Source organism: Schistocerca piceifrons, chromosome 2 (assembly GCF_021461385.2).
Source record: "Schistocerca piceifrons isolate TAMUIC-IGC-003096 chromosome 2, iqSchPice1.1, whole genome shotgun sequence".
Taxonomy (NCBI): domain Eukaryota; kingdom Metazoa; phylum Arthropoda; class Insecta; order Orthoptera; family Acrididae; genus Schistocerca; species Schistocerca piceifrons.
In genome coordinates, this window is record NC_060139.1 from 213,784,738 (window position 1) to 213,803,056 (window position 18,319).

The 18,319-nt window shown below is 40.0% G+C and overlaps 1 protein-coding gene across 1 annotated transcript in view; it reads left to right on the top strand.

Annotated features, from left to right (window-relative positions):
• The window catches only part of LOC124777645, an 80,072-nt gene that overhangs the window by 14,835 nt on the left and 46,918 nt on the right, over window positions 1–18,319 (top strand). The window contains exon 4 of the mRNA XM_047253122.1: window positions 17,390–17,621. Within this exon, the coding sequence (XP_047109078.1) occupies window positions 17,390–17,621 (232 nt within the window). The remainder of the gene's footprint in view (window positions 1–17,389; window positions 17,622–18,319) is intronic.

The window sequence follows — 18,319 nt, forward strand, 5'->3', positions numbered from 1 at the left end:
ATAAAGTTGGAGCAGACGTGCCCTTTCGGCTCCCAAAGACCGATGACTGACACATTTAATGATGTTTAAGGCTTGGAGCAGTTTCAGTTCTTTAAGGTGTGGCAACCATGTGTCCTTTGTTCCACATCTATAATCCCCTTTGGTGCCCATTCTTGTTTGATTTCAGCAACATCTATATCTATAATATCACTGCAGGTTACCACATCTTTGCTGGAGTGAAGGGTGTTGTGCAACTCAACAATGATGTCGTACCCACCCAATTTCTGTGACTTTATAAGAAGTTACACTAGCTTTGCCCGGGTAGTCTCAACAAGCAAGGAACCATTTTGCAACTGCTTAATAGACTTTAACATACCAGCCAGCCCTTCTAAGCCTTTAGGGATATAGATGGGGGACACTTTTTCAAACGTCCCCTCCTTCCTCCTGATCACTACAATGACGTTGTGATTCATGACTCCTTGGCCCCCATTATTGATAGAAAGTTGATTATAGGAGGACTAGCCTCCCTCATTCTTTTTGATGACTAGGTGTGAGAACTCCCAGATGGTACACCCTTCCCGCTGGGAGGACAAGAAGATTTCGTGGGTTCCATCTCAGTCCCACGAGTAGCTATGGAAATGAGGGTCCACTCAGACAGAGCCCCGCGTGCCTGAGTAAGCTGTATACAGCTGAGGTGCGGCAGGTTCCCCAGAGGTTTCCCGTTAACAACTGTTCCACCTGAACAGCCATGCATCTCATCAGTGCGCAGCACACCTTGAGATTGAGGTTTTTTAATTCCATCCTCATGATCTGGGCAATCAAACCAAGATCCCCATTCCCTGTGACACACAACGTTCCATGGTGGTCTCTGAAGCATGCCCAGAGCTTACTGTGGCAGGGGACTGGCGGCGCCTACCAGTCCACAGCTCAGGAACCCTGAGGCCACCAAGCCCCTACTCAGGAAACGAATGCTGAGCCCCTGAGGGCTATTGTACACCAGTTCAGAGGATAACTTTACAAGTCAACGGCCCTTCTTGTCGCAAAGTGAGGATACACACGTTCTAAACTTGAAACAACCTCTTCAGACATGTCAAGCTGCACTGCCAATGCACGAATTTAATTTAGTTTTTTTGCATGTTCCGAAGAACATTTTTGTGGCAATTCTCCATTATGTCAGTAGGTGTAGGAATAAGATATATTTCTAAATTTTCTCAGTGAAAACGTGCCTTCATGCTGGCCATTTACATATTAGATTTTTAAATCTTAATTTACAACAAAATTTGATAATCCATATTTGGCTGAGTTACAACTATCTATCCAGAAATTCAACTGTGGAGTAAAGGCACTGATCAAGTAGAAATGATTACACCTATTTTAAAAATATAAACGTAGTCTTCCGCAGCCATTGTCACATTCAATAAAATTTTTCTGGGTTTGTGATCTCATTGTCAATATATATAAACTACCGATGTTTCAGTCCCTATTGCAAGTGACCTCCTTCAGGGTGTTTTTGTTTATTTCATTTTAAAAATTTTCGTTATCTGACAGCACCTGTTAATTCACAAGAGAGTTGGTGAAGTACTTTAATGGCAAAACACTGCTCATTTTTGTGTATAATTTATTTATATATTCAGCCAATGATTATCTCACAGTGATATACATCCTCACATCTACATCTGTATGATTATTCTTCAATTCACAGTTAAGTGCCTGGCAGATGGTTTATTGAACCACCTTCAAGCTACTTCTCTATCGTTCCACTCTCAAACAGAGCACAAAAAAGCAAACTCTTAAATCTTTCTGTGTGATACTTGATTTCTCTTATTTTATTGTGATAATCATTTCTCCCTATCTGTAGGTGGGCAATATATTTTCACACTCTGAGAAGAAAGTTAGTGATTGAAATTTCGTGAGAATGTCCTGCCACAGTGAAAAAGCCTTTGTTTTGATGACTGCCACCACTACTCAGTTTCCCTTTTGTGGTGATAATACTAAACAAGCTGCGATTCTTTGAACTTTTTCTGTTTCTCTGTCAATCCTATCTGATGTGAATCCCATAATGCACAATAATACTCTAGAAGTAATTGTCAAGGTAGTACAATGAAAATCAATAGCTCAAAATATACATACGCACAGAATATGTAAGTATGCTTAATGAGAGTTGGACAGATGGTCGGTTGTGAACTCGATGAAGGCACCATCACAGCATTTGCGTGATATGATTTAGGAAAACTACTGAAAGCTCCATAGTAGTGAACAGTGAAAGCTATTTTGGCTCCTAGTGGTACATTTATAAATGCTAGCTTTATTTTCAAATTATGCCTGACTTTTTCCAACAAACTTCATAAGAGAGTAAAATGTATTGTGTGGCTGTTGTATGGATTGTTAGTAATATATTGTAACAAGGAATTCGTATCTACATTTGTTTTTAATTCCCACTGTAATCAACTTAATATTAAACTACAAATAGCAGCTAAACAGCAGCTATTAATTGTAGCTGATGGGGCAGCAGCTTTTTTTCTTATTCAGTTAAATGCTATCTTTCGTTACTGCAGTATCACATCAGACAACTCTGTTTTCGGCTGTGAGTTTGACAAGCTTCTCATAAGAAGCAACATATTTTAAATTTCCTTTGTGCTGTTTAGTTAATTTCAATTTCATGCACGTTTGTTTATGTATAAGGCACGGTTCCACATTTATTAACTGTTTAGAGTATATTTTCGCTATCTTTGTATGGACAAGAACTGTGATTGCTGTGTTCAGTTGTAAGCTGAGCTGGTGATCTGTTGCTCAGACAGGGTGTATAGGCTCAGAGACAACCAGGAAAATCCGGGAACTTTTTCATCCAGGAGATTACTGGGAAAAACTCGGAACTTTTGCATTGTGTTAGTCTTCAGTTGAATTTTTGTAATTTTTACTGGTAAGAACAAATAAACAGCAAAATGTGTCAAAGGCTTTTGGATGAAGACTATGGAATACTGCATAACAATAAACTGCTTCCGATGAGCGTGATGTCACAACTGTTTACATGAAGTTTGTTTGAGCAGTCACCTGCGGGCTCACACACATGCGCAGTTGAGTTGCGATGGGCAGTACCTTCTCCCGCTTCTGGCTACTTGAAGTGTGGCTGTTAGCTGTATCGGCAGTAGCAACAAGCAGTCAGATGCTACCCCGAAAAATTTTTGGTGCGCTAAAGCTGCCAGATTCACACATGTGCATAGCAGTCTGGGTTGTAGTGGGGAAGGGGTTAGTCTCCATGTAAGCCGTGTTTATGTTTAGTGATTTTGCTGTTTCCTCTTTGCACTTCTCACATCAAATGAAAACAAGACTGATTTATGTGGTTGGGAGCTATCAAGTGAATTAAAATACATTCTCATAATTATGGAAGATTAATGTATGTTATTAGTTCCAATTTTCTGATTTTATTTTATTTCCACATTTTTGGCAGTCTTGCAGAACAGTGAAGTTATTTTTGTCAGTTTGCTAAATGAATGTGGCTTTTATTAACCTTTTCCCCAGAGGCAGTCAATTAATTAGAAACAGTGTTTCTTTCCACACTACTGGCTAGTTTCACCTGTTCACTGAATTTTAAGTGCACATTTTCATCTTAGGGCACATATGGCACTATGTTATAATAAAGAACCAAATATGAGATAATAGAGTATTTGTACTCCAAGGTTGGGGCCTACTTCATTGTGAATCTGGACCTATTAATGTGCACTTTAAGCTGAATTATGCATTTCAGTATGGTTTACGAAATTCTGATGCTCTGGAGTATCTTTTTTTCTTTTATGGCATCATGTAAGATCTCTCAGAGCTATACAAGTACGAACATATGGGCTTCCTATGTCATTGTAGCTGCCCACACGCAGTAACACCTGTTTCCTGGTCCTCTCTGGCAACTGCTGAAATGAAGCTGCTTCCAACAGGTCGCAGGAATATGTGAATGGTGCTTTGAAAAGCATTAGTTTCAAAGTAAATTTCCTATTACGCAAGATGAATTATGTTACTTGTGCAAATGCGCAATGAATATCTTAAATCATAGAGTGTTTGACTCTCATTTAAAACTTAACACATTGAGGACTGGCCACTTAAAAGAATTTTGAGCCCAGAAGACCAGACATTAATGTCATTATTTAAAATTGGCACATTTGTGTGATGTATCTTAAAGTGTAACACATGCAAAAAAGACAAATATTATGTTTGAAAGCTTAGCTTTTCTTGTAGCTTATTAATCTTCAAGACCAATATTATACCTGAAAGCTTAACTTTTTTTGTAGCTACACTGTTTGTTGTTGTTGTTGTTGTGGTCTTCAGTCCTGAGACTGGTTTGATGCAGCTCTCCATGCTACTCTATCCTGTGCAAGCTTTTTCATCTCCCAGTACCTACTGCAACCTACATCCTTCTGAATCTGCTTAGTGTATTCATCTCTTGGTCTCCCTCTACGATTTTTACCCTCCACGCTGCCCTCCAATACTAAATTGGTGATCCCTTGATGCCTCAGAACATGTCCTACCAACCGATCCCTTCTTCTGGTCAAGTTGTGCCACAAACTTCTCTTCTCCCCAATCCTATTCAATACTTCCTCATTAGTTATGTGATCTACCCATCTAATCTTCAGCATTCTTCTGTAGCACCACATTTCGAAAGCTTCTATTCTCTTCTTGTCCAAACTATTTATCGTCCATGTTTCACTTCCATACATGGCTACACTCCATACGAATACTTTCAGAAATGACTTCCTGACACTTAAATCTATACTCGATGTTAACAAATTTCTCTTCTTCAGAAACGCTTTCCTTGCCATTGCCAGCCTACATTTTATATCCTCTCTACTTCGACCATCATCAGTTATTTTGCTCCCCAAATAGCAAAACGCCTTTACTACTTTAAGTGCCTCATTTCCTAATCTAATTCCCTCAGCATCACCCGACTTAATTAGACTACATTCCATTATCCTTGTTTTGCTTTTGTTGATGTTCATCTTATATCCTCCTTTCAAGACACTGTCCATTCCATTCAACTGCTCTTCCAAGTCCTTTGCTGTCTCTGACAGAATTACAATGTCATCGGCGAACCTCAAAGTTTTTATTTCTTCTCCATGAATTTTAATACCTACTCCTAATTTTTCTTTTGTTTCCTTTACTGCTTGCTCAATATACAGATTGAACAACATCGGGGAGAGGCTACAACCCTGTCTTACTCCCTTCCCAACCACTGCTTCCCTTTCATGTCCCTCGACTCTTATAACTGCCATCTGGTTTCTGTACAAATTGTAAATAGCCTTTCGCTCCCTGTATTTTACCCCTGCCACCTTTAGAATTTGAAAGAGAGTATTCCAGTCAACATTGTCAAAAGCTTTCTCTAAGTCTACAAATGCTAGAAACGTAGGTTTGCCTTTCCTTAATCTTTCTTCTAAAATAAGTCGTAAGGTCAGTATTGCCTCACGTGTTCCAGTGTTTCTACGGAACCCAAACTGATCTTCCCCGAGGTTGGCTTCTACTAGTTTTTCCATTCGTCTATAAAGAATTCGTGTTAGTATTTTGCAGCTGTGACTTATTAAGCTGATAGTTCGGTAATTTTCACATCTGTCAACACCTGCTTTCTTTGGGATTGGAATTATTATATTCTTCTTGAAGTCTGAGGGTATTTCGCCTGTTTCATACATCTTGCTCACCAGATGGTAGAGTTTTGTCAGGACTGGCTCTCCCACGGCCGTCAGTAGTTCCAATGGAATGTTGTCTACTCCGGGGGCCTTGTTTCCACTCAGGTCTTTCAGTGCTCTGTCAAACTCTTCACGCAGTATCATATCTCCCATTTCATCTTCATCTACATCCTCTTCCATTTCCATAATATTGTCCTCAAGTACATCGCCCTTGTATAGACCCTCTATATACTCCTTCCACCTTTCTGCTACACTATGTACATTATTTTAAACCATTAACTTTTCCTATTTGTTTGTTCACACTACTGAACAGTGGTGTCACTATTACCTGAGCACATCAAATGTCCTATGCTCTGAATATCTGCTGTCATTGGCTGGCAAGATCACATGACAGGAGCTATGATTGGGTTCCAAAAGCGCATTTCAATCTCGATTTCAGTGCTATGGAAACTAACGTGCTCTTTTGAATCCATGCCACAGTCTAATGTAACAGTTACAAAACTTTGCCTCGATTTTGTTGTTTAATGCGCCAGCAGCGCACCAAGCAGCCAGTAAATAAACTTTTCAGTTCAGCGCAATTGCGAAAGCAGAAGTGGAATTGTAGTTGTTTATTTTGGTTTGTGCAATGGTTTTTACAAATGGAAGCATCTGTAGTGCAATAAATTGCAGCAACAACAAGAAGAAGATACCACATCCGTCCTTTTTAGAAAAAGGTGTATACCATCATGTTACTTGTGTGTCGCAAAAATGTGTGAAGTACCAGAATGGGCAGATCGCCAGACTTTATGCAAAACTTTTACAGAGCAAGTAAAATGCCTATCATTTTAAGTACAGATGGCAACAGAAACTGTATCAGAAGGATCAAGTGAAGAAGGACAAACAAAGTTTGAAGACTATAGGATCTCAGTATTTAAAAAAAAGATGCGCTTGACGTGTTGTTAAGTCCGATTAGAATGCCATTGAAGGAGAAATGTGCTGTAAAATGGAAAGACGAAAATAACCTGTGCTCTAAATTTGTTATATTATAGCACTCAGGCATACAAGTTTTGTCAGAATATATTATGCTCCCATCAGTGCGCACGTTACAGAGAGATGTGGAAGGTATACAGATAAAATGTGGGATAAGTGACAATATATTCCTCCTTTCAAAGCAGAAGTTACAGCATTTCTCTAATACTGATGAATTGGTGAAAATGTCATTGGATGAAGTGTCTCTAATGGCAAATTTAACATACACTGAAGTGCCAAAGAAACCAGTAAAAGCATGCATATTCAAATACAGGGATATGTAAACAGGCAGAAAACAGCTCTGCAGCCGCCAATGCCTATAAAAGACAAAAAGTGTCTGGTGCAGTTGTTAGATCGGTTACTGCTGCTACAGTGACAGGTAATGAAGATTTATGTGTGTTGTGTTGTGTTATAGTTGGTGCATAAGTGATGGGACAAAACATTTCCGAGGTAGTGATGAAGTGGGAATTTTCCCGTACAACTGTTTCACGAGTGAACAGTGAATATTAGGAATCCAGTTAAACATCAAACCTCCGATATCACTGTGGCCGGAAAAAAATCCTGCAAGACCGTGATGACAATGACCGAAGAGAATTATTCAACGTGAGAGAAGTGCAATCCTTCTGCTAATTGCTGCAGATTTCAGTGCTGAGCCATCAACAAGTGTCAGTGTGTGAACCATTCTATGAAACACCATCAATATGGACTTTCAGATTCAAGGGTCCATTTGTGTATCCTAAATGACTGCACGACTCAAAGCTTTATGCTTCGCCTGGGCCTGTCAATACCGACATTGGACTACTGATGACTGGTCCGCCAAGTCTTGTTTCAAATTGTATCAAGCAGATAGATGTGTACGAGTATGGATACAACCTCATGAGTCCATGGACACTGCATGTCAGCAGGGGACTGTTCAAGTTGGTGGAGGCTCTGTAATGGTGTGGGGCGTGTGCAGCTGGAGTGATCTGGGACCCCTGATACTTCTAGATACGACTCTTGACAGGTGACAGGTACGTAAATATATCCTGTCTGATCGTCTGCATCCATTCATGTCCATTGTGCATTCTGATGTACTTGGGAAATTCCAGCAGGACAATGCAACACCCCATACGTTCAGAATTGTTACGGAGTGGCTCCAGGATCACTCTTCTAAGTTTAAACACTTCCACTGACCACCAAACTTCCCAGACATGAACATTATTGAGCATATCTGGGATGTGTTGCTACATGCTGTTCAGAAGAGATCTCCACCCCCTCATATTCCTATGGATTTATGGACACCCCTGCAGGAGTCCAGCACTACTTCAGACATTAATCTATGTTGTGGTGTGGCACTTCTGTGTGCTCGTAGGGGCCCTACATGATATTAGGCATGTGTACTGGTTTCTTTGGCTCTTCAGTATATGACAGCAGTTCTGACAGTGTTCTTGGCTTTGAGGACTTGGGGTTTATGTGCGCTATTTGGCAGTTGCTTACCCCACTTAGGATAGTATAATGTGGCAACAGGCGACAGTGACTAAAACACAGGAGGCCTACGGAATGACATATAGGGTGTCGATCCACACTCTGTGTCTTTATATTCATTTGATGTCAGCGTGTCAAGCTGCAGTTCTATCCAACGTCACAAGCGTTTCTTCATGAATGTGTTGTAGCTTGCCACTGGATTCATAATTTTTATCCCTCCTTGTGCTTATTTTAGAATCATTTTTAGGAATACCTATGTCTTTTGTTATTATTCAAACTCTTGGAAAATAATTAAAATATTTTGTAAATCACAAAGGAAAGGGATGTAAAAGAAACATTGTGCTTATGACGCATCTGACGTTCTCCTATTTGCTGCTTGGAGCGCTAGTGTTGCTCCAGCTGTCAAACGGTAACAACTTTTACAGCAGTGAGTGTCGGGAGTGTTTTGGTAGACTGTGTCCTTCCGTAATATGAATACAAAAATATGCAGCGTATCTTAATATGAAAATATGCAGCGTAAATGTTGCTGCACATCGCAGATCTTCCCAAAGGTTTTTTGTTCTCTGAAGTTCCACGCTGATATTGATATTTTTACAGTCCCAACGGAACGTATCCAATCACTTAAAAAGAAAAAAGTGTATTTTACATCTTGGAAGAAGTGTATTTTCATGTGGGGAAAAGTAGTGGTTTTGGCTGGGAAATCCAGGTAAAATCAAGGAATTTGTTTTCTTGTCCCTGTACACTCCCTGCTCAGAGCTCCAGTTGGTGTTGGTTTTGGTCGCACAGCTTGAAGCTGCTGACCTGGAGGTATGTCCAGCATGTACCCCAGTCAGAGACTATACTTGACAGCCTGAATAAATTAATAATTGATTCCTTTTACCGACCTACTGACTCAGATGATACAGTTGCTGAACAGTTCAAAGAAAACTTGAGTCTTACTTCAAATACGTACTCCGCTCATACAATTATAGTTGGTGGTGACTTCGATGTACCATCAACATGTTACAAAAATACATGTTTAAAACCAGCGGTAGGCATAAAATGTCATCCAAAATTGTACTGAAACCTTTCTCAGAAAATTATTTTGAACATTTAGTTCAGGAGCCCACTCGTAAACGGTATGCTGCGCGAAAACATACTTGACCTCTCAGCAACAATTAATCCTGAGCAAATAGGGAGCATCATGACAGGTACAGGGATTCGTAACCATCAAAGATAAGTACATCTGTTTAAAAAAGCAGATGAAAATTTGCTTGATGCCTTTCTAAAAGACAGTCTCCAAGTCTTCCAAGCTGTATAGATCAGATGTGATATGAATTAAAAGAAATAGTATTGGTTGCAGTTGAGAGATATATCCCAAATACATTAATAAGAGATGGTAGTGATCCTCCCATGGTACACAAAATGGGTGGTAACACTGTTGTGGAAGCAATGAAAAAAGCATACCAAAATTAACTATTCAAGTGTAGACCAGATGATTGAATTCAAAGAAATAGTATCACTGGCAATTGAGAGATACATACAGAATAAGTTAATAGTAGATGGTACTGATCGCCCATGGTACACAAAACAGGTCAGAACGTTGACAGAAACAATGAAAAAAGTGTGCCAAATTAAAAGGGACACAAAGTCTTCAACATTGGGAAAGTATTACAGAACCACAAAATTTAGTGCAAACTTCAGTGTGAGTTGCTTTTAATAGTTTCCACATTGAAACCCTGTCTCAAAATCTGCAGAAAACCCAGAGAGATTCAAGTTGTGTAAAGTAAACCAGTAGCAAGATGCAGTCAGTACTTTCACTGCATGTTAACAATGGTGATGTAACTGATGACATTACCACCAAAGCAACATTACTAGATACAGTTTTCCAAAACTCCTGCACCCAATGAGAGGAAGTAAATATTCCATAATTGGAATCTAGAATAACTGCCAACTTGAGTAACTTAGAAGCAGATATCCTCGGTGTAGCAAAGCAGCTTAAATCACCTGACAAAGGTAAGGCCTCTGGTACAGATTGACTGTGAGCTAGACTGTGAGCAGCAGCACATGGGTTTTGGCATCCCCCATGGCACACAAAATAGGTCAGATTGCTGTTGCAGAAGCAACGGAAAAAGACTCTAAATTTAAAACAGTGCAAAATCCCCAAGATTGGGAAAGTTTTGCAGAAGTTCAAAACATAGCATGTGCGTCAAAGTGAGATGCATTTAATAATTTCGAGAACAAAACTCTGTCTCAGAATTTGGCAGAAAACCCAAAGAGATTCATGTCATACATAAAGCACACCATTGGAAAGACGCAATCAATATCTCCACTGCGCGATGACAATGGTGAAGTCACTGATGACAGTCTTACTAAAGCAGAGTTATTAAACATGGTTTTCCAAAAACTCCTTCACCAAAGACGACGAAGTAAATATACCTGAATTCCAATCAAAAACAATTGCCAAGATGAGAAACACAGAAATAGATATCCTTGGTGTAGCAAAGCAGCTTAAATCACTTAATAAAGGCAAGACCTCCAGTCCAGGTTATATACGTCAGGTTCCTTTCAGAGTATGCTGATACAGTAGCTCCATATTTAGCAATTATATACTACTGCTCGCTTATAGAAAGATCCGTACCTAAAGACTGGAAAATTGGTCAAGTCACATCAGTATCCAAAAACTGAAATTCGAGTAATCCACTGAATTATAGGCCCATATCACTAATGTCGATTTGCAGCAGGTATTGTGAAACACAACTAGTTCTTTGTATTCGTGAAGTAATGAGTGCTATCAGCAGGGGATGTCAAATTGATTCCATATTTTTAGATTTCCAGAAGGCTTTTGACACCGTTCCTCACAAGCATCTTCTAACCAAACTGTGTACCTATGGAATATTGCCTCAGTTGTGCGACTTGGTTCATGAAAGTCACAGTTCATAGTAATAGGTGGAAAGTTACTGAGTAAAACAGAAATAATATCTGGTGTTCCCCAAGAAAGTGTTATAGGTCCTCTTTGGTTCCATATCTGTTTTAATGACATAGGCGACAATCTGAGTAGCCCTCTTATATTGTTTGCAGGTGATGCTATCATTTACAGTCTTGTAAAGTCATCAGATGACCAAAATGAATTGCAAAATGTTTTAGATAAGATATCTGTATGGTGCGAAAAGTGGCAATTGACCCTGAATAAAGAAAAGTGTGAAGTCCGCTAAATTTTGATTACACGATAAATCGCACAAATCTGAAGGCTGTAAGTTCAACTAAATACTTAGGGATTACAATTACAAAAAAAACCCAAATTGGATCGATCACATATATAATGTTGTGTGTAGAGCAAACCAAAGACTGTGATTCATTGGCAGAACACTTAGAAGGTGCAAAAGGTCTACTTAAGTCACTGCTTACACCGCACTTGTCTGCCCTATCCTGGAGTATTGCTGTACCGTTTGGGATCCTCATCAGGTGGGACTGATGAAAGACATCAAAAAGTTCAAAGAAGGGCAGCTTGTTGAGTATTATTATGAAATAGGGGAGATAGTGCCACAGACATGATACTTGAATTTGAATGGCGTCATTAAAACAAAGGTGTTTTTTTGTTGTGATGGGATCTTCTCATGAAATTTCAATCACCAGTTTTCCCCTCCAATTGCGAAAATATTCTGTTGTCACCCACCTACATAGGAAGAAATGATCATCATGAAAAAAATAAGAGAAAGTGGGGCCCGCACAGAAAAATTTAAGTGCTTGTTTTGCCCGCTCGCTGAGATGACATATAGAAATACTGTGAGTTTTGTTTGCAGTTGCAACATCTGAATGATTTTTAGCGACAAAGTCACTTATCACACTGATGGGAAAGTGAACAGGCATAATTCCTACTTGGACATGTTGCAGCAATGGCTGGGCCTCAAATGCAATTGGACTCTCCGTTCATATTTCAGCAGGATGGGGCTCCACCCCATTTTCGTCGTGAAGTTTGTGGATACCTTGAACACGGAGCTGCTGCATCAATGGATTGGCTGTGCTACAGAAGGGGACAGCTGTTTCATGAAATGGCCTCCCCGATCACCAGATCTCACTCTGTGTGACTTTTTTCTGTGGGGACACATTAAAGATCTGATGTACGTACCGCCTCTACCATGTGATGTAGCAGAGCTCCGGGAGGGAATACGGGAAGCAACTGTCACAGTCGATAATGCCATGGTGGGACGGATATGGCAAGAATTCGATTACCATATTGATGTCTGCCGGGTACAATATTTAGTTCTTGTGCAATAAATAATTGAAAGTGTTCCTGGACTTGTACACCCTGTATTTTGAACCGGGTATACTAAGGCATGATACATTTTTTTTTGGATACACTGAAGAATTACCAACAGCTATCATTCACATTGTGTTGTGCGAATAAGACTTCTTGTAGATATGTAGTGGTATGCATGGAATAGTGTAATTAGAATACTAACCAGCAGTCATTGGGCTTTGGCATGTGGTTGATTGTTTAGCTAAGCTGGAGAGTGAGTGGGGACTGCAGATGTAGGTGCCTGCTCATTGTCAGTGACCAAGTCAACATGGACTACTTTCAGTTACACACATGCAAGAAAGATTTTATTGTATTTCTTTGGAACCACTCAGGGAAAGATGTCGGCGAGGGGGTGTGGTGGAAGTTTCTCAACAAAGGTGACAGTGGGAATTGAGAAATTTTTTAGTGGTTTCCCATTGTTGTAAACTCTTTGCCACATCTCTATATTGTTTAGGTGAAATCCTGTGTAATGCATATCTTACCTCAGGGCTTATTCAGTGAACTGAAAATGTGTGTTCAACCCTTGTTGGATTGAGGCTCCAGAATTTTGGTGGATCGCATAGCACACATCTGAAAAATTCAGTGTTTGGTTCACGCTCTCTAAAACCAACTTGTTGCTCAGCAATACGGGCAAGCAGGATTAGCCCAGTAGTGCAACAGAAAGAAAAGTGTTGGACTTAAGGCTGCTAGGAAGGTTACATTATCTATATCCGTGCTAATTGCTGCAGGTGGCCATGGCTTCAATGCTACTGCATCAGACATAGCCCCTGCAGTGCCACCTACCACCGCTGGACGCACTCAACTGACCGTCAACTCCTGATGGTGCCCTCGATTCGGCAAGTGCACTGAGAAATAAAATAATCAGTTTCAACAAAGAAAAGTAGTATTTATACTTAATCCTCCATTTATTTTTAGTCTACTGCAGTCCAGGCAGGGAATAAATCATGCAGTTGTGGGGTGTCCCAGCAACTCGGTGTTACCCTGAGCTAATCTCGTCTAACACCTGCAGCAGGAACTTCTAGATGACAACAGACAATGCCAGATTACATACAGAGGGGACACCATAATGAAGGCTGCTGTGAGGTACCAATTTTCTCAGGGCGTTGGCAGTTTACCAGATGTGTTCCCGGGCAGTAACATTGCCTCCAAACTGTAATTTCAAAAGTCAAATGCAAATTATGGCATTGTGTTCAGACTGAAGCTATTTTTCACTAAACAGGAGATTGTTGTTGCCTGTAATGCGGTAGTGATTGAGTTACATCTGTTTGTAAGTTTCTGGAATAGTGTTGCTCCAGGTTTTGAGTGGAGTACCTCACTTCAGTGTTTTTGAGAAAAAGTTCTGCAAAAGGTTTAGTTGATGAATTTGAGGCAGGTGCAGTCTGAGGTAAATCTGAAAAGGAAAGTTGTTCATGTGTCTTTGGATGGCCCTAATGTTAATACAGCATTTACTAAATGAGCTGAAAAGCTAGCTCAGTGTCAAGGGTAATCTAGAGAGCCCCATGCTTTTAGACTTTGCGACATGTGGCTTACATAAAGTACTCGGTGACGTCAGGTTATACTTACATTGGTTGGAATCTTGTTCAGTTTCTGAGAGCTTTATTTAATCTCACACCAAGCTGATTTCAACAATATTACAAGCACTTCTGTTTTCCCACAGAAGTTCTATGCTGTTTGGTGAGTGGAAAATAAAAGTGGTGTTAGTCTGGTCTGAGCAAATATTAAAGGCTGTTTAAAAATGTGTAAAGGACGTAAAGAGTAAAGAAGAAACTGAAGTAGGTGGACCAAAAACCTAAGGTCACTACTGGAACTTTTAAGAGTCATAGCTACCAGGTAGCACGTTAAGTCATTAATGGACGAGATGCTGGTAGTTCATCTCACCTTTTTTGAGCCTGTGATTGCTGAAGTTGAGTCGTTTCTGACTAAATTTCAGTCAGATGCTTCTTTAACTCCTTTCCTCTGTAATTCCCTCTAGTTTATAGTCAGAGCATTAACGAGAGAATTTGTCCAACCAGAGGTTTGTAGAAGCAGACAAGCTTCAAAAACAGATCTGAATGATAACAAAATTAGTTGCAACCTCAGAAAGTAGACATCAAGTAAGAACCGAACAAGCTGTGAGTCGTTAGTGTGATGTATCTGAGAAAAATGCGTTGCATTTCTGTAGTGAGTGCCTCACTTTCATGAAGAGTATAAATTGCCCATGGCTTATTTCTTTGCAAAGGGCGTTCCATGTTCGGTATCAGAAGTGGCAATCACGAGAAGAGACAAGCACAGCACTGACACATCCCATGACCTTAAATTGTTCTTGGAGGTCACGAGGCTGACACCACTGCCCTTGAATTCCAGAGTCTAGTAGAGATCATGACAGTAAAGGAAATTCTCAAAGAATTTGATGGAGATGATGTTTGCATCAATCAGTTCTGGATGACAGTCATTGAGGTCAAGAATGGACATGAAAATGAGAAGAGATTTATCAAGGTCTCTGCCATGGCAATATGAATTTTGAAAGAAGTTTTTCTGACAACTCATTCTGATCAAAAATTTGACTGAAGCATTTCTTTTAGCCATTCGTGCTGCTGGCTATATGGTCAAGGTCACTGGGGATGTTGATCAGACATCTGTAACTATCACAAAGCAGTTAATACACAGCTTTCGAAATACACATTGTAGGTATGATGAAATAATAGCAAAAAAGAGCACAGCTTGAGAAGTCCTCAAAAGATAATGAGAGGAAGAAGCAAGTGAGTAGAAAAAAGCTAATAGCGCTACAAAGTATATATATAAAAAAGTGTGGGAACTGCTGAGAAAGAGGTTTGTCAGTTTGAAGTAGTAATTCCGTCCCTAAAAACTACCTGCTTGCGACTTCACTTAATGGTCATGTATGTGTCCATATCAGACTAGTCTGTTCCTGTTTCTTTCATAATCGTTTTTATCAAATGGTTTGGATTTTATTCTTAAATCTCTATGCAACAGAAATAGTTAAAGCTCTTTGTTTTTATGTCTGTGTGCTCCCAACAGCTGATTGTTCCTAATTTAAATGTTGTTTTACTTCCTTTGTACCCTAGTTTCATTTTACACTGCCCTTTCACATTGATGGACCACTTGTCAAAAGCCTGAATATGGTCCCTAAGAATAGATGTATATTTGTGTTGATCCATTGTGCCTTACAGAATGAAGAGATAACCCAGGGAATGCCACGAAAACATTCCCCCAGAGCATAATATTAGCTCCTTCATTCTGAGTGTTGCTTATCACTGGTTGCCACACGTCCTCCTTTCACAATTCGCAGTGCACTCTGTGCTACTACCAGTAATCATAGAGCCAATTGTTGTGAATAGACACTATACCTGCATAGCTTCCACAAGACAGATAGCAATTTGTGATCTGCTCACATATCTTCAAGGAAAAAAAAAGTTTCAATGACTTTTGCCCAAATCCTTGTAGTTCAGTTGTTTCAGCCCATGGTGGTGTTGGATGATGAGGGGTGTACTCCTTTTTAACTGATTCTTAGGGGTGGTGGGAATGTTAGGGGCATGTGAGGACACAGCAGATCTGTTAGTGGGCTAGGTTTGGGAGGTAGTGTCTGTCTCCGATGGCCCTCATGACACCTTCAGCATACTGAGCAAGGGAATTTGCATCACTACAAAATGGGAATAAGCCATCCACTCATGGGCAGACTGTATGGAAGCTGTTTCGTGGTGGGGTGGGATGAGACAGCTGTCTAAATGCAGGTACTGTTGGTGGTTAGTGGGTTTAGTATGGACAGAGGTGTGGATGGAGCCATGTAGAGAAAACCTTCCAGCGTCCCAAAATCCTAAACCCCATGTCTGGTTCAGGTTGATCGATATCTTCATGGTCTGGACTTGAGGAGAAGACACCTACACTCATTCTTCCACAGTCTCAACACCTTCTCTCCCATCCGCTTCAGGTGGTCCTCCACTTCACCTGGTCCTCCTTAACCTGACGTGCCACCTTCCTGGACATTGATCTGCACCTCTCTGATGGGTTCATCCTCACCGCTGTCATATTAAACCCAATAGCCACCAACGGTACCTGTGTTTTGACAGCAACGCTACGCTGTACTAGAACCACTAAACATAAACCTACACCAGGGCTTTGATTATTTGTGGGTGTACCGTAGATCAAGAAAGGATTTATTCCAAAACCTAGCAAGTTTTTTTTTCCTCTTTTATGTATGCCTGTTGATGACTCAGTGCTTCTGCTATTCAGTGAGTGGTCTCCTGTACCCCTAAATTATTTACATTCTACCAGAACTTTCTTACTAAATTTTTATATAATGTGTTTCAAGTGTCATTGTAGTTACAAGTGCTCCAATGCTTGTCCACATCTCAATCACCTGTGATTTTCACCTTAAGCCTTTGTGTAGTTATGTTCTGTTGCAATTAGCAGAGTTTTAGGTTATGTTTAACGATCCCAAGTTCTTACATTATATATGAAAAACTTGTTTGGAGTGTTATGTGGTAACAGGATGAGGGTGTGTCTTCTGGAAATCACATCCATTTGGATTCATTCAGTGTGTTACTTACCTTAGACAGGTGTAAGGTATCTTGTACTAGTTGGCGTGTGAAATGTGGTGTGGAGTTATTTAACCCACTCTTTGCATTTTGTGTTACATCATATCTTTGACTATTATCCTTAGTTTGTTTGTTCTATGCTGTAGAACTTAAATTGAGGATAGGAACATAAGTTTATGGGTAGACATTGTGTATAGAAGTTACCAGAGTGTGCATGCTGTTCGCAAGATATTATTTGTAATTTTAGTTGTTATTTAATCATGTACATTCATTCTTTTGTTACTGACTAATATGCCGAACCATCCAGACAAGTTAATATTGTGTGCTGAGTCAGGGTAAAATTCAGTACTTTATCTTGCAGATTCGAAATTTATTGTAACTAGTGAATTGATCTCAGTTCTTGCAAGATGTGACTTATGTGCATCAAATGCGATTAGTGCAGTCCACATTTTTAATTTTAGGTGGAAGTGGTGGAAATAATAGTGGAAGTGGTGGAGAGGAAGAAACAAGTGAATTGGACACATCCAATGTATCCACAAACACTACACTAGAAAATGTGTACGTGAAGGTAAAAGTTGAAGGAGGACAGAGTCCTCCTCGAGAACAGCAAACGATGACAGATGATGAAGGCTGTGCAACTGACTATGAGGATGAGCAGTGGCCACAACCATCTCAGCCAGCAATGGAGCATGAGTAAGTAACGCATACAAATTGCCGATTCAAATTGGCTGGAACACGCTTTGGACCTTTCTGATTTCATTATATGATGCATATTTTAAGTAGATAAGGTTGTAGGGTTCCAAAGCCAGTATCATTTAGGATAAAATGATTTATTTTAAGTATTTTTATAAGGTGTTGTGTTTGTTGCAATTGATACACAATTGGACAATTATCCACAGGTTAAATTTGTGATTTTATGCTGACTTATGATCTTGACATTACCTAATGTTACAATGCCACTACCGGTCTACATTTTGATAATGTAATGAACTACAGTAACCAGTCGGTGCCATTAAGATACTGCTAGTGTTGCCACAGACTAAGTTGCAGGGGCAACAGTCTGGATGATTGACTGATCTGGCCTTGTAACACTAACCAAAACGGCCTTGCTGTGCTGGTACTGCGAACGGCTGAAAGCAAGGGGAACCTACAGCCGTAATTTTTCCCGAGGGCATGCAGCTTTACTGTATGATTAAATGATGATGGCGTCCTCTTGGGTAAAATATTGCGGAGGTAAAATAGTCCCCCATTCGAATCTCCGGGCTGGGATTACTCAAGAGGATGTCGTTATCAGGAGAAAGGAAACTGGCGTTCTACGGATCGGAGCGTGGAATGTCAGATCCCTTAATCAGGCAGGTAGGTTAGAAAATTTAAAAAGGGAAATGGATAGG